This window comes from Acanthopagrus latus, chromosome 6 (assembly GCF_904848185.1).
Source record: "Acanthopagrus latus isolate v.2019 chromosome 6, fAcaLat1.1, whole genome shotgun sequence".
Lineage (NCBI taxonomy): Eukaryota > Metazoa > Chordata > Actinopteri > Spariformes > Sparidae > Acanthopagrus > Acanthopagrus latus.
The window spans coordinates 1,598,806-1,625,542 of record NC_051044.1 but is presented as its reverse complement, the minus strand read 5'-3'; the positions used below and the strand labels follow the sequence as shown (position 1 = coordinate 1,625,542).

Below are 26,737 nucleotides of genomic sequence, written 5' to 3'. Positions count from 1 at the left end.
CCGGCTCTCAGCGCTCTTTATGTCTTCATACGGCCGTCTCTCCCACAGTCGACGGGAACAGACGCTCGGCCTTGTTTTTCTGATCGATGACGACGACGATGATGATGATGATGATGATGATGATGATGATGATGATGATGATGATGAAGCACATTTGAAGGTTTTTGTGTTTCTGTCGGGGACGTGAACTCGCTCAGTGACGACGAGCTTCAACACAAGAAGAATTAAACTCTCCTCTCTGATGAAGTCATATTAGTACCTGCCTGTTATAAACCTGCAGGTCAGCTGCTTCATCCACACAGACAACTGTCAGTACCTGCAATGACATCAGCTCCGTTCACACAGGTGGGAAGAATGTGCCGTTATTCTGCCCTGACGTCGGTGTGAAAGTGACGGAGAAGGAATGAGGGGAGAGTTTCATATCAGAGGAGAGAACAGATCCTGCACCCGTCAAAATAAAAGAGAAACGTCACACTTTCCCCCCACAGAGCAGCGTTACAGGACCACACAACAGTAACATGGTGGGAGTAATGAGGAAAATAATGCTGAATTCATACATGTCATCCTGTCTGTCCTCCTGTCTGTCCTCCTGTCTGTCCTCCTGTCTATCCTCCTGTCTGTCCTCCTGTCAGTCTCGCCGATTCCTTCTCACGATTCTCACATTTATGCCTGAAAAATAGCATTTGTCCCCGGCAGCCCGGCGGTCAGGATCTCATCACAACACTTTATAACAGCGTCCATTTGATTATAAACAGTCGGCGGAGACGTTTTTGGATTTACAGATGTACCGGAGTGGATCTGTGTCGGCGCTGCTCAGTTCCGTGTGAACAAACAAAGGCGGCTCCAAAGCGATCCAACCCGACTCAAACATATTTTAAAGACAGAACCCACAACGGCACCATTTCACCTTTAGTTTCTCGCGGTTTGTGAGTTTGAGCTTTGCTTTGACAAACAGGTAAAGCAGAGACGATCTGTTGTAGAGCCGCGGTGCCGGACTTCATCACCATCACACCGCGTGAGCCTGAACCGACCGACCCGCAGAGGAACATCCTGTCACAACTTCTTACCGCTCAACGCCCGAACACACACCTGCACGCCGCTCGGCAGGTAGCGACCCAGTTTGAAAAGAGCTGAGCCACAACAAACGTGTGTGTGTGTTCGGTCTATACTGTAACACCCGAGCCTAAAATATCTCTTCCTATATCACATGTAGATCCACAGCGACTGCAGCAGCTGCTCGTTCCTCCCGGTTTGACTCAAATCCTCATCTAATGATCCACTTAGAGACGTCTGAGCTGAGTTACAGCAGCCGTCTGCATCTTATTCTTCTTCATGCAGCCTGTTCCTCTCATTTTCTGACATTTATTGATCTACTGTACATATTAAAGTCTGCAGTAGTTAAAGGATTTCGTGGCACCTCTCTGCACACTCACAATCTGTGTGATGCTTATTCTCCTAAATGCCTGATCCTCTGTGAACAAACAGGACACGATCAACAAACTGTTTCCCTTCTTCAACATTTACAATCCAAACAATCCCGTAACGTCCACGCGTCCAGACAAACAGCACAGGTGACTGGATTTTTTTTTCTTTTTTGTGTCCGGAACAACAGCAGTAGAAGGAACATTGGCTTAAAGGCTTACGGAGACAATCAGGGTGAATAATCGGGCGTAAAAGACGTCACACTGTGAAACACAGAGATAAGGATTTGTCTCCTGCAGCCGCCAAATCTTATCAAAGTATTTTAAGTCGCCTAAATTTAAAAGCGTCAGTTGTCCAACACTCGTACAATCGTGTGTTACGTGATGCGGGAATCCAATTATTTCAAGAAGCAACTCAAATATGTGAATCTACGAGACCACAGACACGTTTCTGTGTGTCAGATCATCATCTGGACAGGAGGAAGATTTCACTTTCACATCACCAACACAGACGCGCCATGTTTTCATTCTATTGTCCACTTATCGTCGAGTGAGACGGACAGAAATACAGACAGACAGGTGGCAAGATGAGCCGACAGGTAGGGAGACAGATGGACTGACGGGCAGACAGACAGAGAGGAGACAGACAGGTATGGACAGGTGAGCAGATGGAAGAGAGAGCGACACATCGACAGGCAGGAAGGAGGACAGACGGAGAGCGAGACGAGTCTGTGACCTTTTCTAACATTCAGTTTAAAGATCAGAGACATCAAAATAGATTTTTCTTCCTCTTCTGGTCACACACACACACACACACACACACACACACACTCTCTCTCTATCGAACTCAGTTGTCTCGTCTCTCCCTGTTTGACATTTTAAACATTTCTGATCCAGAGTGTGAATATTCATGTGGCCCTCGTCATGACGCCCGCTGTGTGAGTCTGTGTGATGCTAATAACAGAGCCGCATTAATAAGCCACTAACGACACCGAGGCACACGCCCGGTGCCGACGATCCGAGGTTAGACGGAGCCATATGCTGACGGGCCGACTCTTTCATCTGAGGATCCTGGGAGAGGACACAGTTTTAGCTCGGCCGGCCCGGCGGGAATTGAAGCCGCAGCGCTGCCAGCGTCAGAGCGTTCGTTAGCTTCTGACCGCACACGACTCACAGACACTCAGGTCCTGCAGCCTCACACCTAATGTGCAGTTAATCTTCATCTAAATCCTCCAGAGTCACCATGTTTTATATAGAAACTACAGTGTGTGTGTGTGTGTGTGTGTGTGTGTGTCCACATCACGATGTACTGATGTTCACCTTCAGCAGAAACATGCATCACGGTAAGATTTAGATTGATAGTTTAGTACATTTAACATTTGTGATTGAAATATTTGAATGATTTGATGTCTTAGATTACAAACTGAAGCATCACAACAAAGAAAACTACACAACCAAACAAATAAAAGGACCTAAGAGTGAGACAAACACTTCAGTTTCATTAGAGTATCTGAGGATCACTGAGGATTCATCAGCACAGTTACTGCTGATGTTTCTGAGACGTGGTTGAGATCATATATTCTAACATCAGTCAGATAAAAGATCATCAGCTGAATAATCTTCATATAATCTGCTAATTTTAATTTAGGTGTTTACATGGATGCAGTGAAGTGATCAGATAAGTGTGTTTACGTTCCTCGTGGCACTAAAACTAACAGAAATACAATCTTCTGATCAAAGTGGTTCAGTTCTGCGTCTCTGCTCACCTTGAAGACGAACATCTCCCGTCTGAAGAAGGCCACGGTGTTGAAGTTGCCGTCACAGATGTTGGGTTTGCCGTTTCCGGGCAGCGCCGGCCGGTCGCCGGACGGCCGCGCCGGACGGGAGTGTCGGTCGTGTTTGCGTTCGGAGGTCGGGTGCGTCCGCCGAGAAGGTAAGGTGGGTAACGGCCTGGTGGGCTCCAGCATGGCCGTGGGGATTCCTGGTGAGGAACATCGACAACAACATGAAGCGCTCCATCACTCCTGTCTGCTCTAATGTTGTTTGACACGATGTAATATTTTTAGCAACACTCGAAATACAAATATTCACAACTTCATGAGTCAGACAGTCATTGATTTCTCTTGTGTCGACGTTTGTTTTCATGTTGGATCCTCCGAGACAGAAAAGGTTTAGTTCACTGATTCATTCAGCAGCTGTTGTCTGATTCTTAACAAATGAATATTTCAACACAAAACAAAACTCTGGCTGCTCTCTCAGAAAGAGGAAACGGATTTCACAATAAACCGCGCGGTCTCGTTTTGAATTAAACCCTCGACTGAGCAGACGTCTGGTGTTTTCAGGTGCAGCTGAGAACTGGATCAGCTCTCCTCAGTCACAGTAACAGGCTTTGTTATCCACACTGAACACTGTTGACCGGCTGCCCGGGCAGTATTTCCTTCAACACAGACTCAAAATATCACCTGTGTCTTCTGACCTTCACTGTTGAGACGGTTTATCCGCTCCGAAGATAGAACCAGAACCACTTTAACTCCAGAACTAAACCATCCACTCAATCAGCCTGAGAGATACAGTCGGTTATCTTTGGTTTTTGTGACGCTAATGAAATATGAAATGTCTTCAGATGTGATCTGGAAGAGTTCAGTAACACGCCGTGACCCTGCAGAGCTGCTTCTTCTTCTTCTCTTCCCTCTTTGTGTCTTTGCATCACAATAATCGTGACACTACGTTACAACAGAAGCTGTCAGGATTCTTTCAGAGAGCGTGTCAGGAAACGTTCCTGCTGCTGACAGAATCGTCTTTGTTTGCTTACAGAAAAGAGTTTACTGGAAAGTCAGGCGTGTTGTGCGAAGCAGAACAAAGTGTCCCCGGTGTGAACACAAAGGAAAGAGACACAAAGACGAGCGCTTAGTTTTTAAAAGTGTTTTCTCTTTCCAGGCAAAGACAGAGCAGCAGTGTGCTGTTTATCAGCCTGACCCTGCTTCACATTCATATATATTCATGGAGTTCACTTCTCCAGAACTCAGCCGACATTAATAATGAATATCCAGCGCGTGTTTCTGCTTTTTGCAAGTTTTTCGCTCTCAGGTCTGAAGTGAAGTCGAGTGTTTTCTCACTTTGAGTCTCAGACGACCGTCACACATTTATATTCTCCTGTTACTGCACTATATCGTAGCTTTTACCGTTTGTCATGACAGGAAGTGATGCACCATATAATCTGGTGTAAGTGATCGTTTGATTTGATTATGTTGATATCAGCCTCTGACAGCCGCATCAGAGCTGGATCTCCTTCTGCTGCTTCACTTTGAAACACTTCAGCTGGACAAACACAGTGTGGCTTTTATTTTTACAGTCACAGGAAGCGCAAAAACTAAACAAGATTCATTTTAGCTGATGTACAAGTGTTCAAACTGCTTTAATATCAAGTTAAACACCCAACAGAACCCAGTCAGAGTCCATTAATGAGAGTGGAGCAGCACCACAGTCCATCAGGACAACTGTGTCACATGTGTTTTTCCACAACTGGCTTTGTACTGAACCAAACAGGCAGAACCGGAAACCTACCCAACTGGACCGACTGTGTGCGCAGCATGAAATCAGATGGAGGTTGTGATTCTTAGTTTGAAAACAGCGTAAACACACACAACAGTTCGTTTGCTGACGACAGAAATTTTGTGTTTGCAGCAGGAAGTCGAATCAGTCCAGAAATTACAACCAAATATCAGCGATCGATCAGTGACGTCTACGAGGGATGTCGGAACCGTGTCCTTCAACACTGAGAACAACGACCCAGTTCTTCATGATGCTGGAAAAACGACTGAGAAACACATAACTTGCATGTTAATAACTAAGCGACTCACCGTAGATCTTCTGGATGCCCTGCAGGTCGTCCAGAGGCAGCTTGAAGTTGTGCGTGTCCATGTACTGATAGAAAGGAGCCATGATGGCGCTCGGATCGTTGGAGTGCTCCAAACCCAACGCGTGACCCAACTCGTGGACCGCCACCAGGAACAAGTCGTTACCTGGAGACGAGATGGGAGGCGGGAGAGGAGGAGGAAAAACATGAGAAACAAGAACAGATAAAGAAAATCCATCAGGGGGAGGAAAGAGAGAGGAAGAGGAAGAAGAAGAGGAAGATGTTTGGAAGACAGACATGAAAGAACTCTGGGGAGAGAAACATCATCACTGTCTTCATCACTGAGAGTCTTTAAAATGCTTTTAAAAAGATCGTTTCACAGCAGAAATCAGACGATAAAACAGAAGGAGGCCGGTGGAGCAGCTGACAGGTGTTTCCACCACTTTCTGTTCAGTTACACATAAAAAAACATCTCCCTCTAGTGTGAAACGGAACAAAGCCTCCCCAGCGTAAACACAACAGAAAAGACCAAAGACTCGGCATCAAACGCGCCGGAAGAAGTGAGCCGAAGTCGTCCTGTGATGCTGTCGACTCATCAGCGCTGTTTTATGGATCTCACATCAAAAGGGGAATTTGTGGCAAATGGAGGCGACTGACAGAGAATCTGAGGCTCCGATTTTAAAGTCCGGCATGAAGCGGTTCTTCAAACGCCGCTGACGGCCGGGGATTACTGCAGCGAGTCTGTCTGTCTGTCTGTCCTTTGATTTTCTCAACAACTGTTCATCCATCTGACTTCACACGTGGTCGGTGTGTTGCTGAGGACCAGAGGAAGTGCAGAGTCGAGTGCGAGCTCTTGAAATCGGTCAGCAGCAGCGTTACATCCGCCAGACGTTCACATAACGTCAGCAGGACTTTCAGTTTGCTGATGGAGTCGTTGGATGTGTAGTGAAACTGCTGCTCCCAGATCTTTCACAATATTCCCACCGGACAAAACTCAAACACTCACACCGCAGCACCCGCCTCCCTCTGGAGACGCAGCGTTTTCCCCAAAAGAAAGAACCTGTTGTGTTATAGTACAAAACAGTTCTGTGGAGAAATGCCTTCATGCAGTTCAGAGAGCAGATGAACCACTGATGTGTTTTACTGACCGGCTGTTCGTCCCTCGATGCTCCTGTTCACAGCGTCATCAGTCGTTAATAAACCTCGTCTCCGTGAGTGAGTTCCTTCATCTACTGGTGGCGTCTCCTCATCAGAAGTCACACGAGTCGCCATCATCGCCCGCTGACTTCAGCACAGCTGAGTTTTTTGATAATTTGTGTTTGAACATATTCATTTTGAGTCAAAAGTTTGAGCGACTTGTGACTAAACTGGACTCTCTGGATTTAATCTGGTGCGACTCGGTTCTGTAAATCTGGGAAATGATTTTTACTGATAGAATCTGAAACACTCGGCGAGGACATCTGCCATCAGACGCAGATCGATGGGTTGTTATGTCTTGAAAGGATGATTTTCCAGCCACAGCAGCAACACTTCCACCGTTCACACTTCACACTCGTCCTGCTGCTCTGACGGATCAGAACAACAGCGGGCAGGCGGACACGGACCCGTGTGGTCCTGGATGTCAGGTGCTCCTGCGGGGCCGATTTAAAACCAGCCTGTCACAATCTGGAGAGCCGAGATCTCTGAGCTGCTGTCAGACGCTTAATGACTTCTTACGTTCACAACACAGAGCTCAAATTAATACATTTCATCAGCTCTGTAACTGGTTTGACTCTGTTTGAACCTAATTACAGAACATAATTATGTTTCTTTCTTTCTTTACCCGGGCAGGTCCGGCTGAAGATGACGGCCTCGTGGCCGGCAGCTGACGTCTACACTCCTGCAGCCGCGATGTTCAGACGTTTTCTTCTGGTTCCTTTGTTTTAATCTTCTTCTTGTGTTTCTCTGTCTGAGAACAGACGTATTCATCATGTTTTCCTTCTTGAACTGATCAGCATGTAATCAACAGTTCGCCTTCAACAAAGCTTTAATCAGAACACACATTTCCCTCCAACATTATTCTCCTTCAGTGGATTTGATAAAATCATCAGCGCAACATTTCTCCAGCTGAAGGAGAAAAACATCTGCAGTCGTTGATTTCCATCTGAATTATTGATGATTAGCAGAACAATATGTGTGCAGCGTTATTCTTCAGAAAGCTTCACAAGAGTTTTCTTTAAACTGATCCTCTCTGAGAGACAGCTTCAACTGAGAGTTTTATTGTCAGACGGTGGAATAAATAATGTTTCAGAGGCTTTTTTAAAATCCTGTCAGAGTAAAAAAAACACGGAACATTTAAGTGGAAAAACCAAAAGTACTGGTGTTTCTAACATCTTGGTATCTTCTCAGCGACGTTAGCTCCTGGATACAGTTCAGACTCGTTTATGTAAATCATAACTACAAATCCACAGCTCGTTAAGCGGCGGATGCAGCGGCTGCACTCGAACGTAAATCAGATAAAATGTTTCATCTTTTCTGAAGCTTCACCATCGAGGTAACTTCTACATTCTTACATTAAAGTGTGTTTGCATGTTTGCATGTGCCTCCAGTGATGTCACTCAGTGGCCATGTTGCATTGTGGGTCACTGGAGACAGTTTATCAGATTATATGCTGCGTTACACTCCGAGACCTGCAAACACACTTTATTGTGGCATATCGGCATAAAGTGTTAATGTATCCCTGGTTTGCAGAAACGTACCATCCAAACTTTTATTCTGGTGATTGAATTTATGTTTCAGGGCCACAAATGTCACAATGTGTTGGACCGGCCAGCCGACCGAGTGAAGCTGACAGTAAAACTGTTTCTATCAACATCCAAACACTGATGTTGGTTTAATATTCTGATAATCATCCGTCCATGTTTTATCTCTGATTTACCTCCACACACACTCTCACACTGATCCTCCTCCTCCTCCTTTATCTCTCCACTCCCTCCGCCTCTCCTTCTTCCATGTCGCAGGAAAGATAAAGATGATTTAACAGCACAAGACGTTCACTTCATGGTCGGCGGCTGGAGGGATTTCCCAGCAGGCTCTGTGTGTGTCTGCCTCTCCCCTCGCGGTCGGTCTATAGTCTGCCTCGACGCCCCGCGGTGACGATAACGGTTTCCTCTGTCATGTTTGCCCCTGCAGTCGCCTGCTCGCCTGCGATAAAGATGATGTTTGATATCCCTGTGATGAAGCCCGTCTCTCAAGTAATCCCAGTGTGACGCGTCCACAGAGCCGGCTTTGTTCGACTCGAGCGCTCCTCAGCTGAATCTTCCTTCTTCTGGCGGTGAAGAGTTTTGCACGCCAGAGATCATTTTTGTACACGCGGCGCCTCAAATTAACTTTCTGGCTCACCTGCAGAGTTCTGTCTGAAGAAAACCTGCCCAGAACTTTTTATATTTGCAGCCAAAATCATTAATATGTGGCTCATTTAAGGGTGCACCGTGATGCATTTTCATATTTTTTCCACCTGATTACAGAGAACATCGAGTCTCTTCTGTAGCGATCCTCTCATCCTGTCGGCCCGCTGGCTCCAGACCACACACAGTGTTTTTCAAAAAGTTCACGTTCACCGGGCCAAATATGAAAAACACAGAGTCAAGTCAGAAATATTAAAGAGTTGGTAAAGTCTGTCGTATCAGCAAAAGCGTTCACATCAGGCTGATGCAGATATTTAAGTTTAAAGCACGATGATGTGCCGACATCATCGCTCATCTCCTCCATCATCGTCAACCTACCGTCCTCTTCAACCTGTACCGTCTATAAACATCCTGCTGAGACTTTATTCAGTTGAAAAACATTCAAAAGTTTTAGTTTATTCACCAAATATGTCACATTCAAACTGTTTATCACCAGGATTTACAATACTGGCTTTCACCTGGACGAGGTCTCTGTCAGTCAGACTCCAGACTGACGAACACATCTTATTTCTACACAGATAAAATAAATGAAAAGATGTAAAATCTGCAAGAACAAATGTCGATGTGGGGACTGCGTGTCCAACCATAACGACCACACACGATCACATATCGTGAGAACAAATCGACATGTTCAGCTTGAAACTGAACAAGTTATAAAGATGATAACTTTGTGTTTTGTAACTATGTTTGAAAAGACGTCTGTGTCACAGTTTTCAGTGAGAGGTCGACGTTCAGGTCGCGGTTTGGTGCTCGCTCACATTCTTTGAATTAGCAGATTAATTCAACACTTGAAGTCTGTGAATCATAAAAACAAGATGAAGAATGCAGCGTTCCCTCCAGACGCCTCAGTCGGCCTGCATGAGTTTAAATGAGCTCAAGGTCAAAGTCTGCACATACAAGCAGACAACGTATTAAAAGATGATTTAAATCGTGGCATTTACTGTTTGCTAATTCAGACCCTGAGTTCGGGCTTTTATTGTTGGTTTCTGATGGATAATAATTAATTCTCTGTGCGTCTTGGCCCGTCTGGAGGATTATTCTAAAGGATTTCTGCAGCTTTGGACTTTAGAGACGGAGGTTCAGAGAGCAAACTGAGTCAAGTTGTCGCCATAAATACGACAAAGCAGAAACAAAAGGACATTCTGCTCATAACGTCTGCTGGAAGCGACATGTGACAAATGTCGTGACCGCGGCCGTGAACTGGACTTCAGACGGGATTATTAATGATTTCTGTGGAGGGGACGAGTCTGCAGGCCAGAGGAGCGATGGAAGATTGAGCTGATGGTGAAAAGAATAAAGCTCAGACGACTGGAGGAGGTTACGGAGAGATCGTGATTAAAAACAGAGAAAGATGAAGACGAGACGTTACAGCAGGGTTAATTATCATTAATATATCATTTTAAAGTAACAGATTTCACCATAAACACCCAGCTGATAAACACCAAGACAAATGTTTCCTAGGATTTTATTCTAAACATGTAAAAGGAGCTTTCTAATCAAAAATCCACTAGTTTTCTCAGAAACACAGGACAGCAGATCACCTGAGTGCTAAACAACTCCTACTAAGTACTGGTGGCTAATTAGCTTAATTAGCTCGTGGCTCAATTAGCCGTGCAGCGAGTGGTTTAAGAGTTTACCTTGACGGAGACTTCGGATCACAGCTGAACACCAGACTGGGTCTAAGCTCAGTGTGAAGACAGGGGACACACTACAGAGGTGATTTACACTACAGAGGTGATTTACAGTGGCTCTGACCCGCACTATGACTCCGGGGGACAGGAGAGGACAGGCAGAGACAGTCGGACATCATCAGCATGTAGAGACAGAATATTTCCACACGTTACTGTGAACTGAGGACTGATTTGGACGGAACCAGAGGAGACTGTGGAGACAAACCAGAACTGTTCTGGTGCCTCTGATTCAGCTCATGTCCAGAATGAATCGTGTCAAACTTGAGTTCAGACAGTGTGCGGTCGTATTCTTCTGTGGTGTCTCGTGTCTTCCACATGGACACTTGTGTCTTTCAGTCGTCTCTGCAGGTGTTCCCAGGCTCATCACACGCCGTCCCTCAGAGACGGAAAGGAAAAATATAAAATAAAAAAAGAGGTTTTAAGCAGAGGTGAAAACGAGGCCGCTCGTCCTCCTGATGTCCTTCTGAGGCCGATACCGAGAATGAGTTTTCGTAGCGTCTGAGAACTTCACCGTCTCACTATCTAGTTTCTAATCTTTCAATTACTCCGAGTGTGTGTGGAGGGATTCCAGAGATAAAGAGCCGCCGTGCACGAGAGCACCTGGGTGACCGTGCACGCACGCACACACACACACACACACACACACACACACACACACCGAGATGATTATCTGATCGATCAATATTTTTGTGTGTGTATAATTTAGTGTTACATGAAGAATAAAGCTGCCATAATGAAAAAATCCTGAGAACTTCCAGCTGTTTCTCGTCACCTCGTGCTGGAATAAAACTCACACACAGCTGTAACGTGGTGAGGCAAATTTGGAGCGTCTCCGTCAAAGCTAATTCCCTTTTCTGCTAATCTCTCAAACCAGATCCCTCTTTCCACCATCACTCCTCCACCATCACTCCCCTCTCCTCCCTGCTCGCTCTCTCTCCATCAACACGTTAGTTATTCCAGCAGAGGGAATCTGGCACAAGTCATTTGTCAAACGTAGATAGAAGACGAAGGAGAAAAAAAAAACAAACTACAAAGTGTTTTTTTTTTTTTTCTCCTCCATTTTTCATCCGGTGACTGAAACACTGTGGCGCTCACTGATACGGTGGTGACGACGACGGACATTTTCACATTTCAAGCTTTTCATTTCCAAAGACAAATATTAATGACTGAAAAAAATTAAATGATTAAATCAGAAAACTGTCACACAGCATGTTTACTCTGCATCGATCTCACTATTTTTCTGATGTTGTTCTTTTTATCTACAGGTTTCCTTCCAGATTTACGTACTGACTGACTTCCTGCTCTGTGCAGACTGACATGGCTGCGATCTGCTTCCATCAGAGATAAACTCTACAACCGTGACCGTATAATATATATAACCCGATATATAGGATATGAAACCACTCGGAGGACGGAACAAAACGTGGCACGTAACAGAGACGTGCTCAGTAAACACACCAACAATCACGTGTCCATCCAGAAAAGATTAATGCTACAGCTGAGTGATTAAATAATTTACTTAATTAATAATTTACATAACAAACAAAGTCAAAATCATTTCAGTGGCTGCTAATGACAGCAGCTGGTCTCAGCGATGTTCCCTCAGATTGTAATAACTGTGGAGATCCTCTGACTTTTCCTCCAGAGCCACCAGCAGCTCAACTTTTAATGTTTTTAATACTTATTGGACTAATTCATCATCCTCAGCTCACTCACACTTATTAACACAGATTAATAAATGCTAACATGCTAATACGCAAAGCTAAGATGGTGAATGTGATGAACGTTGTACCTGCTCAACATCAGCATGTTCGCATTAGCTCAGAATGCTAGAAGAAGTTCCAGTGTGCAGATTTAAAAATAAATATAATTTCATGCGTTAAGTGTGAACCAAAGAGCTGATTGGTTGGGAAAGCTTCGCGCTCCTCAGAGGAACTTCTGTAATCGACCGACTGAACGAGCACAAAGAAACGAAACGCTAGAAACTCTGATCATCTCACCGTCGTGGTTGGCGTTGCCGAGCGTCCAGGGCTCGTCCGAGTCAAAGTGCGTGTCTCCACCGATGCCGGCGCCGGGGAAGTAGGCGTGAGCCAGGAAACCTCCCTCACCGTCGAACGGAGAGCTGTCACCATGGAAACCAGAGGCGAAGAAGATCATGATGTCGGCCTCCTTCCCCTCATTCTTGATCTCCGAGTACGGCACCTCCTGAGCGGGAAACGACAGAGCAGAGGGTGAGCTTCTGTAACTCCTACTTACATTATGTGAATGTTTTTAAAAGCGCGTCAGAGTCTTTACGACAGAGCGGCCGCGTGTCGCTCTGGTCTGACCTGGAAGGAGAGCGGCGTGACGGTCTGCCACACGTTGAAGGCCTGTCGGATCGCTCTCTGGGTGTCCTTCTCTCCCACTTTAGGGGTGAAGTTGGAAATGCTGCAGGAAGCAGAAACAGAGACATTAGTTAGAGCCTCACACAGTCTGAACAAGACCGCGGAGGGACAGTTTAGTCCATCAGAGCTGCAGGTCGGCTCGTCCAGCAGCTTCAGAATCCTCTCGTCCTGACGGGAGAGTCCAAAACCTTCAGTCTGACATCGTGCAGCGATTACTCAGACGTGTGGGAGTGACAGCGAGGACAGTTTGAGCTTCTCGCTCAGCGTCGTTCGTTAGAAACCTTTTTCTGCACAACTGAGTAAAACATGATGAAAATGTGCACAGTGTCCTTCGTATTTAAACGATTAATGCAGCTGTGGCTCAGTGGTAGAGTCTTGTGATCGGAGGGTCGCTGGTTCTATTCCCCTGGTATGCATGTAGACACATGCAAGTGTCCTTGGGCAAGATACTGAACCCCAAACTGCTCCTGATGTGCTGCTCAGCACCCTGCATGGCAGCCGCCACCATGGATGTATGAACTACTATAAGTCTCTTTGGACAAAAGCGTCTGATAAATGCCCTAAAATGATTATTATCATCATTATGTCAACACACGTTTCACTGTGAGCGGTTCTGTTATAAACATGTCAGCCTTCTGATTGGACAACACCTGTACTGTCCAGTCTGTCGTCAGGCTAGGTGCAGAGGTGCTTGTCAGCGTGCTAACAGGCTAACAGTGACAATGCTATCATGTCGATCTAAACTATTTTCTCACATGTAGTGCTGGGTGATAATCCAAGAGATCCAAAACTGGTTTGAAACGACATCACTAACGGCGACATGCACACACTTCACACGGATGCTAACGGTTTTAGCTCAGCAGCTACGGCGAAGATTTCAACGTTTATTCTCGGGTGAACTGCTCCTTTAACTCACTGATCTCGTCTCATCATCAAACCACAAATCAGAAGTTATTGTTTTCCTTTATTTTCAGTGATAATGAATCTGATCCAAACCTTTATCACTCAGTAGAATTAATTGATTAGTATTCAGATTTGGCCGATGGGTTCAGAGCGGCAGCAGCACGGTGGAGCTCTCTTGTCTCTGTGAGCTGATGCATGTGAAGCTATAAGAGACAAACGAGGCAGAAAGGTCGTTACAGAGTAATTGCAGGAGAGGAGACGTGTCGTCCATGTCTATTTATCTGTGAGAGAGGGGACGGCGTATGATTACATGTTCTATCATCACTGTCTCTGCACACTGCCAGGAAACACTTAAAGGAAAAAAAACCTTTTAAACATCTGGTGTCGCTTTCTGACCAAGACAAGTGGTACGAGGAGGGAGGAGTGACGGAGTGATCGGCAGAATCAGAGGAGAGGAGAGATAAGATGGCAAAGAGAATTCATTTCACACAATCTGCCTCTCGACGGGGGGCAAACGCTTTGTTCCCGACCAGAATAATACATTATGGAAATAAATATCAGCACATTACACAGTTGCCGTAATCCAACATTCACACGCGAGCGCACAGCAGCTTCCTGGTGGGAATAAATAAGTCCATCTGGCAAAGAAGTGGAAATGTTTCTGTAGTTTATGAGTAGTTGGGGCGTCGTGTCGCGCTGAGTTCTCGTCCTGGGCTGCGACGGAGCGAATAGAAGACACGAGCAGAAACGAGACGCTGAGAGGAAAAGTGGCTTGTTGGAGAGTTCACAGCTGCAGAGACAGATCCTGCTTTCCTACAAATGTTTGCTTTCTTCAGACATAATTAAATCCGAACACTTAGAAAAGTATTTAAAGCTGCACAACCGCTAACTGCTGCTCACTGTATTCTCTGCTGGCGTGACTGCCTGCAGTTAGCAAGTAGCTCAGTTAGCCACAGAGCTAACTGGCTGCACAGCAGACTGGGACAGAACAGTGTGAAGACAGGGGCGGCGGTACAGAGGTGATTTACAGCAGCTCTGCAGGCGTAAAATCATCCTGAGTGTGACGATGACAAAAGGAAAAGAAAAGTTTGTTTGTTGAAGTGTTGAATCACAACATTAAGGCGATGGGGACGACGACGAGTGTGAGAAACTGCAGATATAAAACCTGACGGCCGGCGCAGCGTCAGAGGGAGTTTATTCTGAGGACGGCTGGAGTGTTTGGACAGTCGGTCCTGTCTCGGCTAATCTTGAGACGCCACACTGACTCTCACAGTGAAGATAATTTAAGCCCTTTTTTATTCCACTGACGCAGCGAGGCTCTCAGTAAACATCTCATCTGGAGCTGACAACACTCGTCTTCTGCCTTTTCTGACGAGTGTCTGTGTTTGTGCCGTTGATGGATGTCCAATCAGAGTTTACACGCCGAGTTGGTTCCTGGTCGTGTTTTAAATATCTGTTTCTCCGACCGTGAACTCAAGAACGTTCAGAACCTCCGAGTTAAAATTCTTACCACATTTCAAATCTGTCTGCATGCAAATCCCGCTAAAAAATTCATTATACATCCAACTTTCCCCCCCGAAGCCCTGCATGTGTGTGTGTGTGTGTGTGTGTGTGTGTGTGTGTGTGTGTGTGTGTGTGTGTGTGTGTGTGTGTGTGTGTGTGTGTGTGCCAGGCAGACAGCTAGGTAGCAGTTGTCTGATTTGAGTAAATGGTGTGGAACGTAACGGTGGTGAAGCTGGCCAAATGACCTGTGGCCAAAACACACAGATGGCGTACTGTCTCAGAAAGACACACACACACACACACACACACACACACACACACACACACACACACACACACACACACGATGAATTCGAATAACACAATGTGCTGCTGGGAAATGAAAAGGGACGACGAGCGTCTGACTGGAGGTAAAAATGATGTTTCATTAAATGTTTTCAGTTCGATAAATGAAATTAAAGATGCTGCAACAGGCCGACGGTGAGACGACGGAACAGAGAGGTGACGACGTCGGATCTCTGAGAGGTCGTCGTCAATATACAACGATAAACAATCAGGCTGCAGCTACACAATTCACAATCAATCAATGGATCATTTAGTCTGTAAGAAGAAATGATCCCAATGTTAGTTCATTAGTTTTTGGTTGAGCTGCTTCTTCAAGTTACATGGAAACTTACAGATCAGAACCAACTTTCCTCAGGGAATTAAGATCATCTGAACTAAATTCCATGTCACTCGATGGAGCAGTTGAAATATTTCAGGGGATCGTCTGACTAAGAACGAGACGTCGTCGGGGAACCATGAATGTCGAAGCATCCAGTTGCTGTTGAGATATTTCAGCGTGGACAGACAGACAGACGTTAGCTTCCCCACAGCTAAGCTGCTAGCGTTGCTAATAATAGATGACAGACATCTGTGATTGTTTTGAGATTTCCACACTTACATCAGTTTACAACACACACATCCTGAGAGTAAATACAGCCGAGCAGCTGAAGATGAAGATGCTCTCGTTTTCTTTCTGCTCCGTCGGCAGGAAAGTTTGAGAACAACGCAGCCGAAGCATCGACATCAAAGTTCCTCTGCCTCCCTCGTCTGTTCCTCGCTCGGTGTTTTAACGTTTACCTCTCTGCCTCGAGGCAGCTGTGGAAAGTTTTCATTTGGAGAAGCAGATTTATACAATCCTGCAGCTACAGCGGTGAAAGCAGCGGGTGATAATTTACAGTCGCCGACAGCCTGAAAATCTCTCCAAAAGTGTCTCTTTGCATCGTCGTCAGTGTGGCGAAGCTGCTGTTCAGAGCCGAGAGGGAAATCATCCCGACCGAGCTCATCGACGTCTGTAAACATCTGACTGGAACTGAGTCACCGTCAGTCCTTAATGTCTCAGTTTAAAGTTTTGACACTCAGGTGGCAAAATGTTGATCTGTGTTTCCAAAAATCAAAGATGACACATGACAGTATTTGTGCAGTGATGGTTACATATGGATTCATCTATTTTTAAAGGGAGCATTAAAGAGCCTAACGACTTTTTGTATTGTTTAATTTGATTATTCTCTTTTGCTGCACTGCAAAATTAAATTTCTTCTCCAGGGGATCAATAAAGGAATATCTTATCTTCTCTGATCTGAAGAGGAACGAACATGTTTCTGAATGTTTTCTGTCCCTCGAACCTCACGTAGCAAACCGCTAACTGATGACAGATCAGGTGAAGGCACGACTGGAAGTCACGACCGTAATTCAAAGAAGGAATCATGTGGATAAGATCATCAATTCATGCACTGGAACAAACAGTGAACATAAATCTGTGTGTTGATTATGTAACGCCGGGCCTCATAACTCCTCCCAAACATTAGCCGATGCAAACGAGCTACATATGAGTGTAATTCACAGGGGACGGGGCTGGATCTGGATCTGGATCTGGATCTGGATCTGGAGCTGGAGCTGGAGCTAGTTTGGCGCCTGAGAAGAAGGAAAATTAAGTAATAAAACGATTACAGTAAAGCTGCTTGATGATTGGCAGCGGGGCTGAAAACACGAGCCGGAGCCGAGCTGCAGGAATGTGACAGCTGATATCAGGTGAAACAGAAGCAGGAGGAGGCTCGGAGACGGCGAGAGGCAACCGGATCGGACTGTGATCTCACACTGTGGGTTTTATGTAACGCTGCAGAGTGGGTAGCTGTAATGCAGGAGAGCTGGGATGCCTTCAGTGTCTCGTGGGAGCGGCGTAATTTACATTAGACCCATAAAGCTCTGAGCAGGGCGGCGTGGAGGAGAAAGAAAGCGAGATGGGATGAAAGGAGACAAAGAGAGAGGAGGGCGGAGAAGGATTCAGATTTCCGAATAAAAGACGTCTTTATCGCGGCTGTTCAGCCTGCGAGTCATTAAAAACTCACCAGAAAGAAGCGTATAATAAACTAAACAATGAGAAAATGGAAGCTTGCTTGAGGTCACAATTATTGTTTAAGCGTCTCACATATGTCTGGTTCTGAATCGCACTCATATCCTCAGTATCAGCGCCAACAGGTGCAGAAGAACTTGAGTGTTTCTCCGGCCCGGCCTCACCGGTTAACACGACTTATAGCTGCTAACTGCTAACTGCTAACGGAGGACGGTCACAGGACCGAGGTGATTTAATCACAAAACGTAGCTGCTGTTAGGTAGTTAGCTTAGTTAGCTGCACAGCTAAGTTAGCAGTCCTATTTAACTACTGGGCCCTGAGGTGTCCGAGAGATCCAGCCCGGTCCGGTTGTGCTGACCTGGAACGAGTCAGCGTTTGTAGTCAGATTTTATTACAGAGCTGCATTTTTCCCTCAACGTTTGAATTCTGGAATTGAGAATCAGAAAAAACAGGAAGGTAACTGAAGTTCCTCTAAAGGAGCCTTCATAGAATAATTCAGTCATCAGCATCTCAGTTTGAAACTGCAGTTCATCTGAACGACTTTAAAGACACATCGTGACACTGAAGCTTTGAATCTGAGAGCAGAAAGGAAGAAAAACCAGGGAGGAGGCCGAGAGAAAGATGGAGGATAACGGTGGGAGTCGGGATGCGTTCAGCGTCTGGTGGGATGGCTCTAATCTGCATTAGACCCGTATTACATGGGTGTGCTGCGGGTTTGGACCCAGTGGAGGGTTGGACTGTGTGTCGACAGCAGGAGACAATAGAATGAGGTGGGAAGAGAAAGACAGAGAGACGAGTGGGTGGAAGTAATGCAGGGATACGAGATGCATTCAGGGTCCCGTGGGACGCAGCTAATTTACATTAGGCTTCACCAAGTGCAGGCTGAGAGAGAGAGGAGGAAGAGGAGGAAGAGGAGGATAGAAAACGGATACCTGTAGGAGATCTTTTTGTCTCTCCACTTCTGTCCCGTCAGAGCGTAGCGTTTGTTCCTCTGCCGCCGGCTGGTGTGAGGATGATCTGGGACGCCGCAGCGAGGTCTCCTCATCCACCTGAACACAACAAGACATGTAGACTTCAGCGTGTTTCTGTGGACCCGAGTGAAGCCTGAAGGCTCGACTCTGTTCTAGAGACCGACCAAAGGAGCAGTACCTCTGGTAGTCCTGGGGGGGCGCTGTAGCTGTGCAGCGGTGTAGCTAATAGTTCAGATGAGACACGATCACAGAACTCCTCAGAACTTTTTGAGGATTGATTGGACTCTGGGCGGCGCCCTCTAGTGGTGGTGTTGCTTTACATCCATACCAACATAGAAGTATGTGGGTGTGTACGGGACGTAAATCTAGCATGAATGAGACTGGACAGGCTGTTTCTTCATGCTGCTGATAATGGTAACGACTTTTAGGATGCGTTTCAATCAGCGGAGATAACAGCTGCAGTCGTCTGAGGACAGAAGCATGGCGGTCAGGTCTTTATTGCTGTATTCTCTAAAACTTATTTTGTTGTGTAAAATAACGATTAGATCATTCACACGATCACACGTTCATCTGGACGTCTGGAGAAATATCAGCTGAACTCACTCGATGGTCGTCTCGTCCAGTATTCCCGTGACAGGAATGCCGTAGAAGCGCTGCATGGCGGCCACGGCGGACTGCATGGCTTTCTCCTGCCGCAGGTCCGACGTGCGGACGTCGTGAGGCAGCAGGTAGCCGTAGTTCTTCAGCCACGTCTGTGAGGGAGAAGAGAAGAAGAAGATACAAGACAACATCATCAGAACAGAGGAGCAACATGTAAACATCCATTAAATCTAAACATCCATTCATTTATTCCCTCAGTGCAGGAATTCATAACTCATCATAATAAAAAGACTTCTGTGCACCTGGAGACCTTCAACTCATCTGTAACTCTGATGTCACACACGGTTCTGGTTCTGGTTGTCGGTCCGCTGCCTGCTGGGCCACTTAAAGCACTGAAGCAACAGATTTAATGTGTGAAAAACTTGAGAACTTGTCAGTAAAGAAGGATTTTGAACTGCGGCACAGTTACAGCAGCTCACGGAGGAACACTGAGGCACTTTAAAACCCTCAAAACTGGAGACATGCTGCAAATGTTTAAATGTCACTGTGACGGATGCTTTCATTATCTTTACGTCCAATGTTTATGTAGCCAGTAAATCCACCTGTAAATCTGAAAAGGAATAAAGACACTCCCAACTTCAGAACCTGCCTGAGAATCATCATGTTTTAATGTTTCCCTCAGAATCAAAGTGACCCAGTGAAAGTTACACATCACAGTATAACAGCACACATCCTGTTCACACAGATCGAGGTGTAACTTATTTACAGCAGCCAGCGATTTAGACAGAAACAGATCGACGACACGCTGAAAGATGAATTAAGCGTTCATCCGACAGCTGCAGCATTTCATTATATTTCATTATTTCTTTGGTGAAGGTCTTTGATGTGTCGGAGCAGAACCGGAGGAGGGAGGGAGGGGTGACAAACTGAGAGAGAGAATAAAAAACAGAGCGAAGCTGAGAAACACCGAGAGATTTATCCAATAAGTTCAGAGGGAAACTGAGAGGAAAGAGATGAAAGGACGAGAAAAAAAGAGAGATTCCTCCAGAAAACCTGATTCACACTGATCCAAAGATCGATGCCGAATCCACAAGTTTCCTCGGATGATTCTTATTATGTCGTATTTTTCACTTTGCAGCGCTCCTGTCGCTTTAATATGACATAACACAATCTCACAACCCTCCTGAGAGGGAGAGGGAGGTAAACGAAGAGGAGGGAAGAAGGAGCAGCAGGGAGACAGATGAGAGGAGGGAGGGAGAGTTAACGAGGGGGAGGTTGAGTCCTTCTCCACAGTAGGTCATTAATATTTCAGAGTGTGTGCCGGCCTCTCTCAGCCGGTCGGTCCCGGCCCGGCAGCCAGAACTCAGCTTCAACATCAGCGCCTGCTCAGCCACCATGACGGACGCGGGGAGGTTACAGCGCCGCCTCCTCCTCCTCCTCCCCCCCGCAGGGACAAATACCCAGCGTCTGAACGAAGACGCCGTCCGACAGCAACACGCTCACAGCATCACACAGGAAATGAACCTGTTCACGCCAAAATAAAAGACCGTCATCACTGGAAACACAAACGTGGGGGCTCATAAAACTTTAGTTCTTGAGTTGATATTAAAGGAATAAACGTGAAACCTCGAAGATCTAAATATCTAAAGAGCACTGAGAGCATTTCAAAATAAAAGACCAAGCAAGTTACCTCCACACTGTAATCATTACATGTTAAAGTAAAACATCATCATCTGTCAGATTTAAGTGTCACAGGATCTTATTGTTCCACAGCCTCACATTAACTCTCTGTTGACTATAAAACCTTCATCACTAAAACTTATTAATTATCATCATCGATGAATCCTTCAGCGAGTCATCGATGACTTTGTCAATTAATCAGCTGGAGAAGTTGTTGCTGGAGATGATTGGACCTTCTTCACCGTCCTGACTGACGATATCGCAGCATCGTCACTCGCTGAGGATTCATTAAACTTCAGAATGAACCAAACTGAAGAGTTGCAATTTAAATACGTTTTGATGAGACGACGTCACCAACGACACTGTCAGCTGTGTCGTCTGTATGACGTATTACGTATGAACAGGAAGGGGCGTGACCTCGGATCGCTAGATGAACAGTGATTGGCCGAACTAAATTAGACAAGTGGTGTGAGAGGAAAGTACAAGTATCTGAATTTGTATGTATGTACGTTATGTGCAGTATTTTAATAAACACAGTTAATAAAAGACTCGAGCTCGTCGACTCTGATGTCACCGGCCGGTTCAGACCGCTGACGAGACTTTAGTTATTTCTGTTTAATCACAGTCGACATCATCAGAAGAAGAAACTGTTCCGACTCACTGACAGAATGTTTCTCCATCCCAGAAAAGAACATCTGTGACAGAAGCTGCCGGAGTGTCGAGCCAAATTATTCAGATTGTGATCCGTAATCTGCTTTTTAATCCGCGGTGTAAATGTGAACACAGTGTGCCACATGGCCCGTGAGCCCGGAGGAAACCGGCCGCTCACAGTCCAATTAAAACCTCCTAAATCTGCAGCGACGACAAAACTGTTCGCTGCTCGCAAAAACATCTCGATCTGATTCCCGTAATTGAATCCTGCTCCGTAATGAGAAACAGAGCGACGGGCGAGAGTCAACAGAGCAAACTCTCTGCAGCTCGCTCACGACTCACGACTCCAGACCTCCATCTGAGAAAAAGACTAAAATAATGAAGACGCACTTTAATCTGTCAGATGAAAGCAGACGATGAAAACACGCGCTGAGATTCAATCACACACAACAAAAACCCAGGTCCTTCTGTTTCATCTGCCGGTGATGTCACAATGTTTACAAACCGTTAATATTTCATCTTGTAATCGCCAACGACGACCGAACGCCACGTGAACACAGGAGGACACACACACACACACACACACACACACACACACACACACACACACAGCACTCTGCAGTGAGGTCTCTGAGGAGCTCCATACTGCATTAGTCAGTATGTTTGTGTGTGTGTTGCTGTGTGTAAGAGCATCTATGTGTATGTCGTTGTGCATCACTGCAGTGTGTGTGTGTGTATCGTTGCACCCTTATGTGTGTGTGTGTGTGTGTGTGTGTGTGTCCGTGTGCACTCTGCTGACGAGTGGACCAGCTGCTTCTGGCTCAGAGGAAGCGGTATGAATTAAATAATTCACCAGCTGCTATTATACAACAATTACTACAGTGCCATCAAAGCTTCAAACACACACACACACACACACAGTTTCATACAACATGAGTACAGTAACATAAATCACAGGCGAGATTAAAACCAGTGATTTATGTGACTCTCACTGCACGTTTAATTAATATTCTTATCGGACTTGAACAGAACGGGTTCTCGTAGCTGATGTGTTCGCTGACTCACTTTCAAACACACACACACACACACACACACACACCTCTCCGTACTGACACACAAACACAACAACCTGAGAGACACATCATCCTGCAGAGAGGACACGAGGAGATAAATAACGCTTTACTTGAGATGTTGGAACTTCATGTTTTGGGTTCATCCTCGATAATTCGACAGATTTGCAGTCGCCAGTTCATCGCAGGGACAAACGACCAATCACACAACTCAGAGACACCGATTAACCGATTCTTTTCCTCGTTGCATGTCTTTGGATTGTGGAAGCAGAGCTCACCGCTGACACGACACACACTGCTGAAGTGTCGACACGTGAACAAAAGCAAAACAGTTACATCTGAGAGACGATGACGGGAGATTTACGACTTTCAAACTTTCTTTTCTTTCGTCTGACGAGTCGTTTAAACCCACTTCTGTGATTTGTGTAAATGCAGATGTTTGTTTGCTGTTCTCCGACTGACAAGATGCTAATAAAAGGTTTTCAAAGATAATGCATCATTTAAATGTATGTGGATAAATATACGGTTATTATTCAAAGGAAGACGTGCGTCTCTGCGTCTGCTCAGTATAAATGAGTTTAAAATGACAAGAGTCTGAGAGGAAGAAAAAGACGGACGACAGATAACACAGGAGGGTACGACACAATAACAAAAGTGTTTTAATTTGAATATTTTAATGCTTTAAATCACATTTTACTTGCATGAAGGCTGTGACTGTGCAGTGAATCCTGATGACTCAAGATGCACTTTTAATATTCCTGCTGGTGGGAGGTCAGAACCTCAGGAAATAAAAGACCCAGCAGGTTCTGGAGGTGACGGTGAAGGAAAAGCATGAGAAAAATATATAAATAGAATAAAAACACATGAAACAAAACAATCTTTAGCTTCTGCTGACCTCAATAAATGAATTAACAAACGATCGTCACTTTTAGCTCAGATCAGATGGTGAAAAGTGAGGAAGAGTAGCGATGAAGGCTGCTGGCTGACTGAGAGATGACTGGAGTGAAGCTGCTGCTGCTGTGATGTAACCGACAGATCGTCCTCAGCAGAACCAGAACATTAGTCATTTGTTTGGACACTTGAAACGTCTCCTGTTTTCATTTTGTGGGCAGGAAAACTTGTTGTTTGTGAAGAACAATGACTGTCGTCTCTGAGAAGCGCAGCAGAGTGTGACAGTCGATGTTCGAGTGGCGTCTTCGTGTCTCGTCAGCAGAGGACGTTTGTGACGGTGTCATGATACTGGAAAATCTAACGTTGAAACGATCTGTGTGACTTCTCCTCTCCACACCTGAACTTTCTCCTCCTCACAGCTTCACAACAGTCTCGTTACTTTAGTTTGATGCATCTGAGGTGAATTCTGGATTCTTGTTATTTCCCAACATCAGCAGACTGATGTGGACCAATCAGACGCAGCGAGACGAGACAAAGACGTAAAAGACGTAAGAAGCCGTAAACAGACAGAGAGGGAGGCTGGAATGTGGAGAAAAGGCGTGTTAGTGTCTCGTATCTGCAGAGAGTTTCTGATTTTCTCTCTTTGTTGCTGCTCGGGACGCTTTACCAACCCAACATGTGTCTATTTGACGTCCTGGGAATGAGACTCAACAATCAACTGTCTTTGTGGTGCGTTCAGGAACAGCTGGGACAAATCCTACTGATTCTACCTTTAACTTTAATAGTCTTTGAATTCTATTAATATGACGTGAGAAACTAACACAAAACTAAATATTAGAGGAAGCCGCCTGGAGAGTTCGTGCTGCTCAGAAATAATTAAGCCGTAGATCCTGCAGGTGACGGAGGTGGACTATAACTGTCTGAGCTTTTTGCCCTTCATGAGGTAAATTAAAGAGCAGAAACCTGCAGCATGAACGTCTCGTCTCCTCCAGCAGCACGACGGTCTGTAGCTGCAGCCCTGAATCCTCCTGCCAGCCTGTCTGTTCGCATCATTGTCCACCTGCCTGTCTGTCCACCTGATTGGCTGTGTCTCTGTCTGTCTGTCTGTCTGTCTCTGAGGCTTCAACCTGTGCGTCAGCCTGCCAGCGTGTCTCCTCCGTCTGTCTGCCTGGATAAAAATAGACCTTATCTCCCCCCTGCTAAACTATTTACCGTCTCTCAGCTTGAGTGCAGCGGGTGCAACCTGCCAGGCGCCTCCCCCGGTCCAAACTGTGCGTGGTGCCTGATAAGTGGCCTCCTTATCAAACGCAATATTCCCTCCAGGATTAGTTTGTCAAACCGCCTCCGGTTGTTTTATTGGTTTGTCGGTTTCACTGAGGAAATGTTAATAAAAACTGAAACTAAATTAACATTAAATACTCAACATGTGCTCACATGTTTCAACGTCTGCGTAACAATAGATGATAACAATGTGTAATATGCACGTTTTTCAAAATACAGGTATTTCGAGCGTGTCCCAAGCAGAAAACTGACCGATAAACTCGACTGTGAAAGCAGTTTACAACCCATGTTTTCCGTTTCTCGTCAGCAGCGACCTCTAGTGGCCTCAGTAATTATTACTGCAGCAAAGGAGGAAGTCAGGTGAAGCAGTTTGAAGAGCAACAAAGAGAGAAAAGGACGTTACGTACGTTACACGTTCATGTTTTCTGTAACCTAACCAGGAAAGTATTTTTATCTATTCTGTCATTCCTGTACAGCTTTTTGTCTTTATTTATCATCCCACACTTATGTCTCTGTTTGTTTATACTGTAAATATAATAGTTTGTTTATTGTTATTGTTTATGTATGCACCTGATTCACAGACACAAATCCCTCAATGATGTAAAATCCTTCTTGGTAATAAATCTGATTCTGTTTTCGGTGTTGAATGTTAATGATGTGACAGTCTAGGTGGATAAAATGATGCAGTTACATGTAAGTTCAGTTCAAAATCAGGTCAGCTTGCAGACGTGTTTGACCCAGTAAAGACGTCCCGACCGCCTCCTGTACCGGACGAGAGGGGTACGTTTAATTTGAAGTGCTAAATGTATTTACATCTTATTCACTGTCATAATCAATATATCTGCAAGTTATTTTCTTAATAAAACAGTCAATGATTTGTCCTATAAAATGTCTGAACACAGTGAAAAGACGCTGCTCTTGAATTTTCAAAACAAGATGTAGATGTTTTAAAAGATTCATGAACTTTGACATTTGTTGCAAATATATTCAATATGATCTTCATGTACATCTTTATATCAGAAGGATTAAATCAAGATGACAGAGTGTCATAAAGAAATGCACATTAAAAGGTTTATTTAAATTTATCACGCCTCATAAATCTGATCTCACGTCAGCGTCTGAACAACTCGCCTGGTGTCCCAAACCGAACACGTCTCCACTTTCTCTGCATTACGTCAGAGGACGCGGCAGCACCTGGAGCCGAGGCCAGCTCTTAAAATGTTCCCGACGACTGAAGCTGACTCCTCCTGCATCCTCCTCAGGAACATGTAATCACTGTTATCCATCTTTATTTTTAGTCTGTCTCCTTCTGAGCTTCAGGTGCGACCGCCTGCCTGCTCCATCACTGCATGAAGGTTTTACTCTTGTTACCAGAACAGCTCATATCTGTTGGCGGGCTGATTTTAATTCAGATGCCACAGTGATGCTGAATTCAATACTGAGTCTGAAGAATAAACACAATGAGCCAAACGTCTCCTGCAGCTGTCGAGACACAAACAGTCAAACAAGAAGTCAGTCAGATCTTTCATCTGAATGTAGCACAATTTCCCCCAAAAACAAAGTATTAAAAATTAATGCATATTTCAATCCAGACCTGTTTCTTGAAACACGAGTGGAGTTAATTCTCCAGTCGGTGCCGTCAAACCATCGCAGAAGACGAGAACACGACAGAGTGTTGCCAGATCTTGTGAGAGAAACAAGCCTCAAAAGCTCAGAAGAGTCGACTTGGCTCCAAAAACTAAAAAAAGGACCAATTCATGAAAGCTTAATCTAATCACAGAGACAGATCGCTTCATCCCCGGCTCTGTTAACTCAATAAATCCTCTTATCTTGATTTGAAATATCACCACGTTTGTGTGGAAAGGAGGGTTTATGAAAGAGGTCCAGGTGCCTCCTTTTATTTGGGCGTCCTGGGAGAAAAGATTTTCCAAAAACACATTTTTCTTCTCATACGATGCATCGCTGCATAGCTGCTTTACACACTGTGTACAGAG

The 26,737-nt window shown here is 45.2% G+C and overlaps 1 protein-coding gene across 1 annotated transcript in view; it reads right to left on the bottom strand.

Annotated features, from left to right (window-relative positions):
- mmp24 (matrix metallopeptidase 24) overlaps nt 1-26,737 on the bottom strand; it is a 52,357-nt gene that overhangs the window by 12,576 nt on the left and 13,044 nt on the right. Inside the window, exons 2-7 of the mRNA XM_037101910.1 lie at nt 19,174-19,322; nt 18,532-18,648; nt 12,742-12,841; nt 12,415-12,619; nt 5,282-5,443; nt 3,188-3,402 (exon numbers count right to left, since the gene is read on the bottom strand). Of these exons, the coding sequence (XP_036957805.1) occupies nt 3,188-3,402; nt 5,282-5,443; nt 12,415-12,619; nt 12,742-12,841; nt 18,532-18,648; nt 19,174-19,322 (948 nt within the window). The remainder of the gene's footprint in view (nt 1-3,187; nt 3,403-5,281; nt 5,444-12,414; nt 12,620-12,741; nt 12,842-18,531; nt 18,649-19,173; nt 19,323-26,737) is intronic.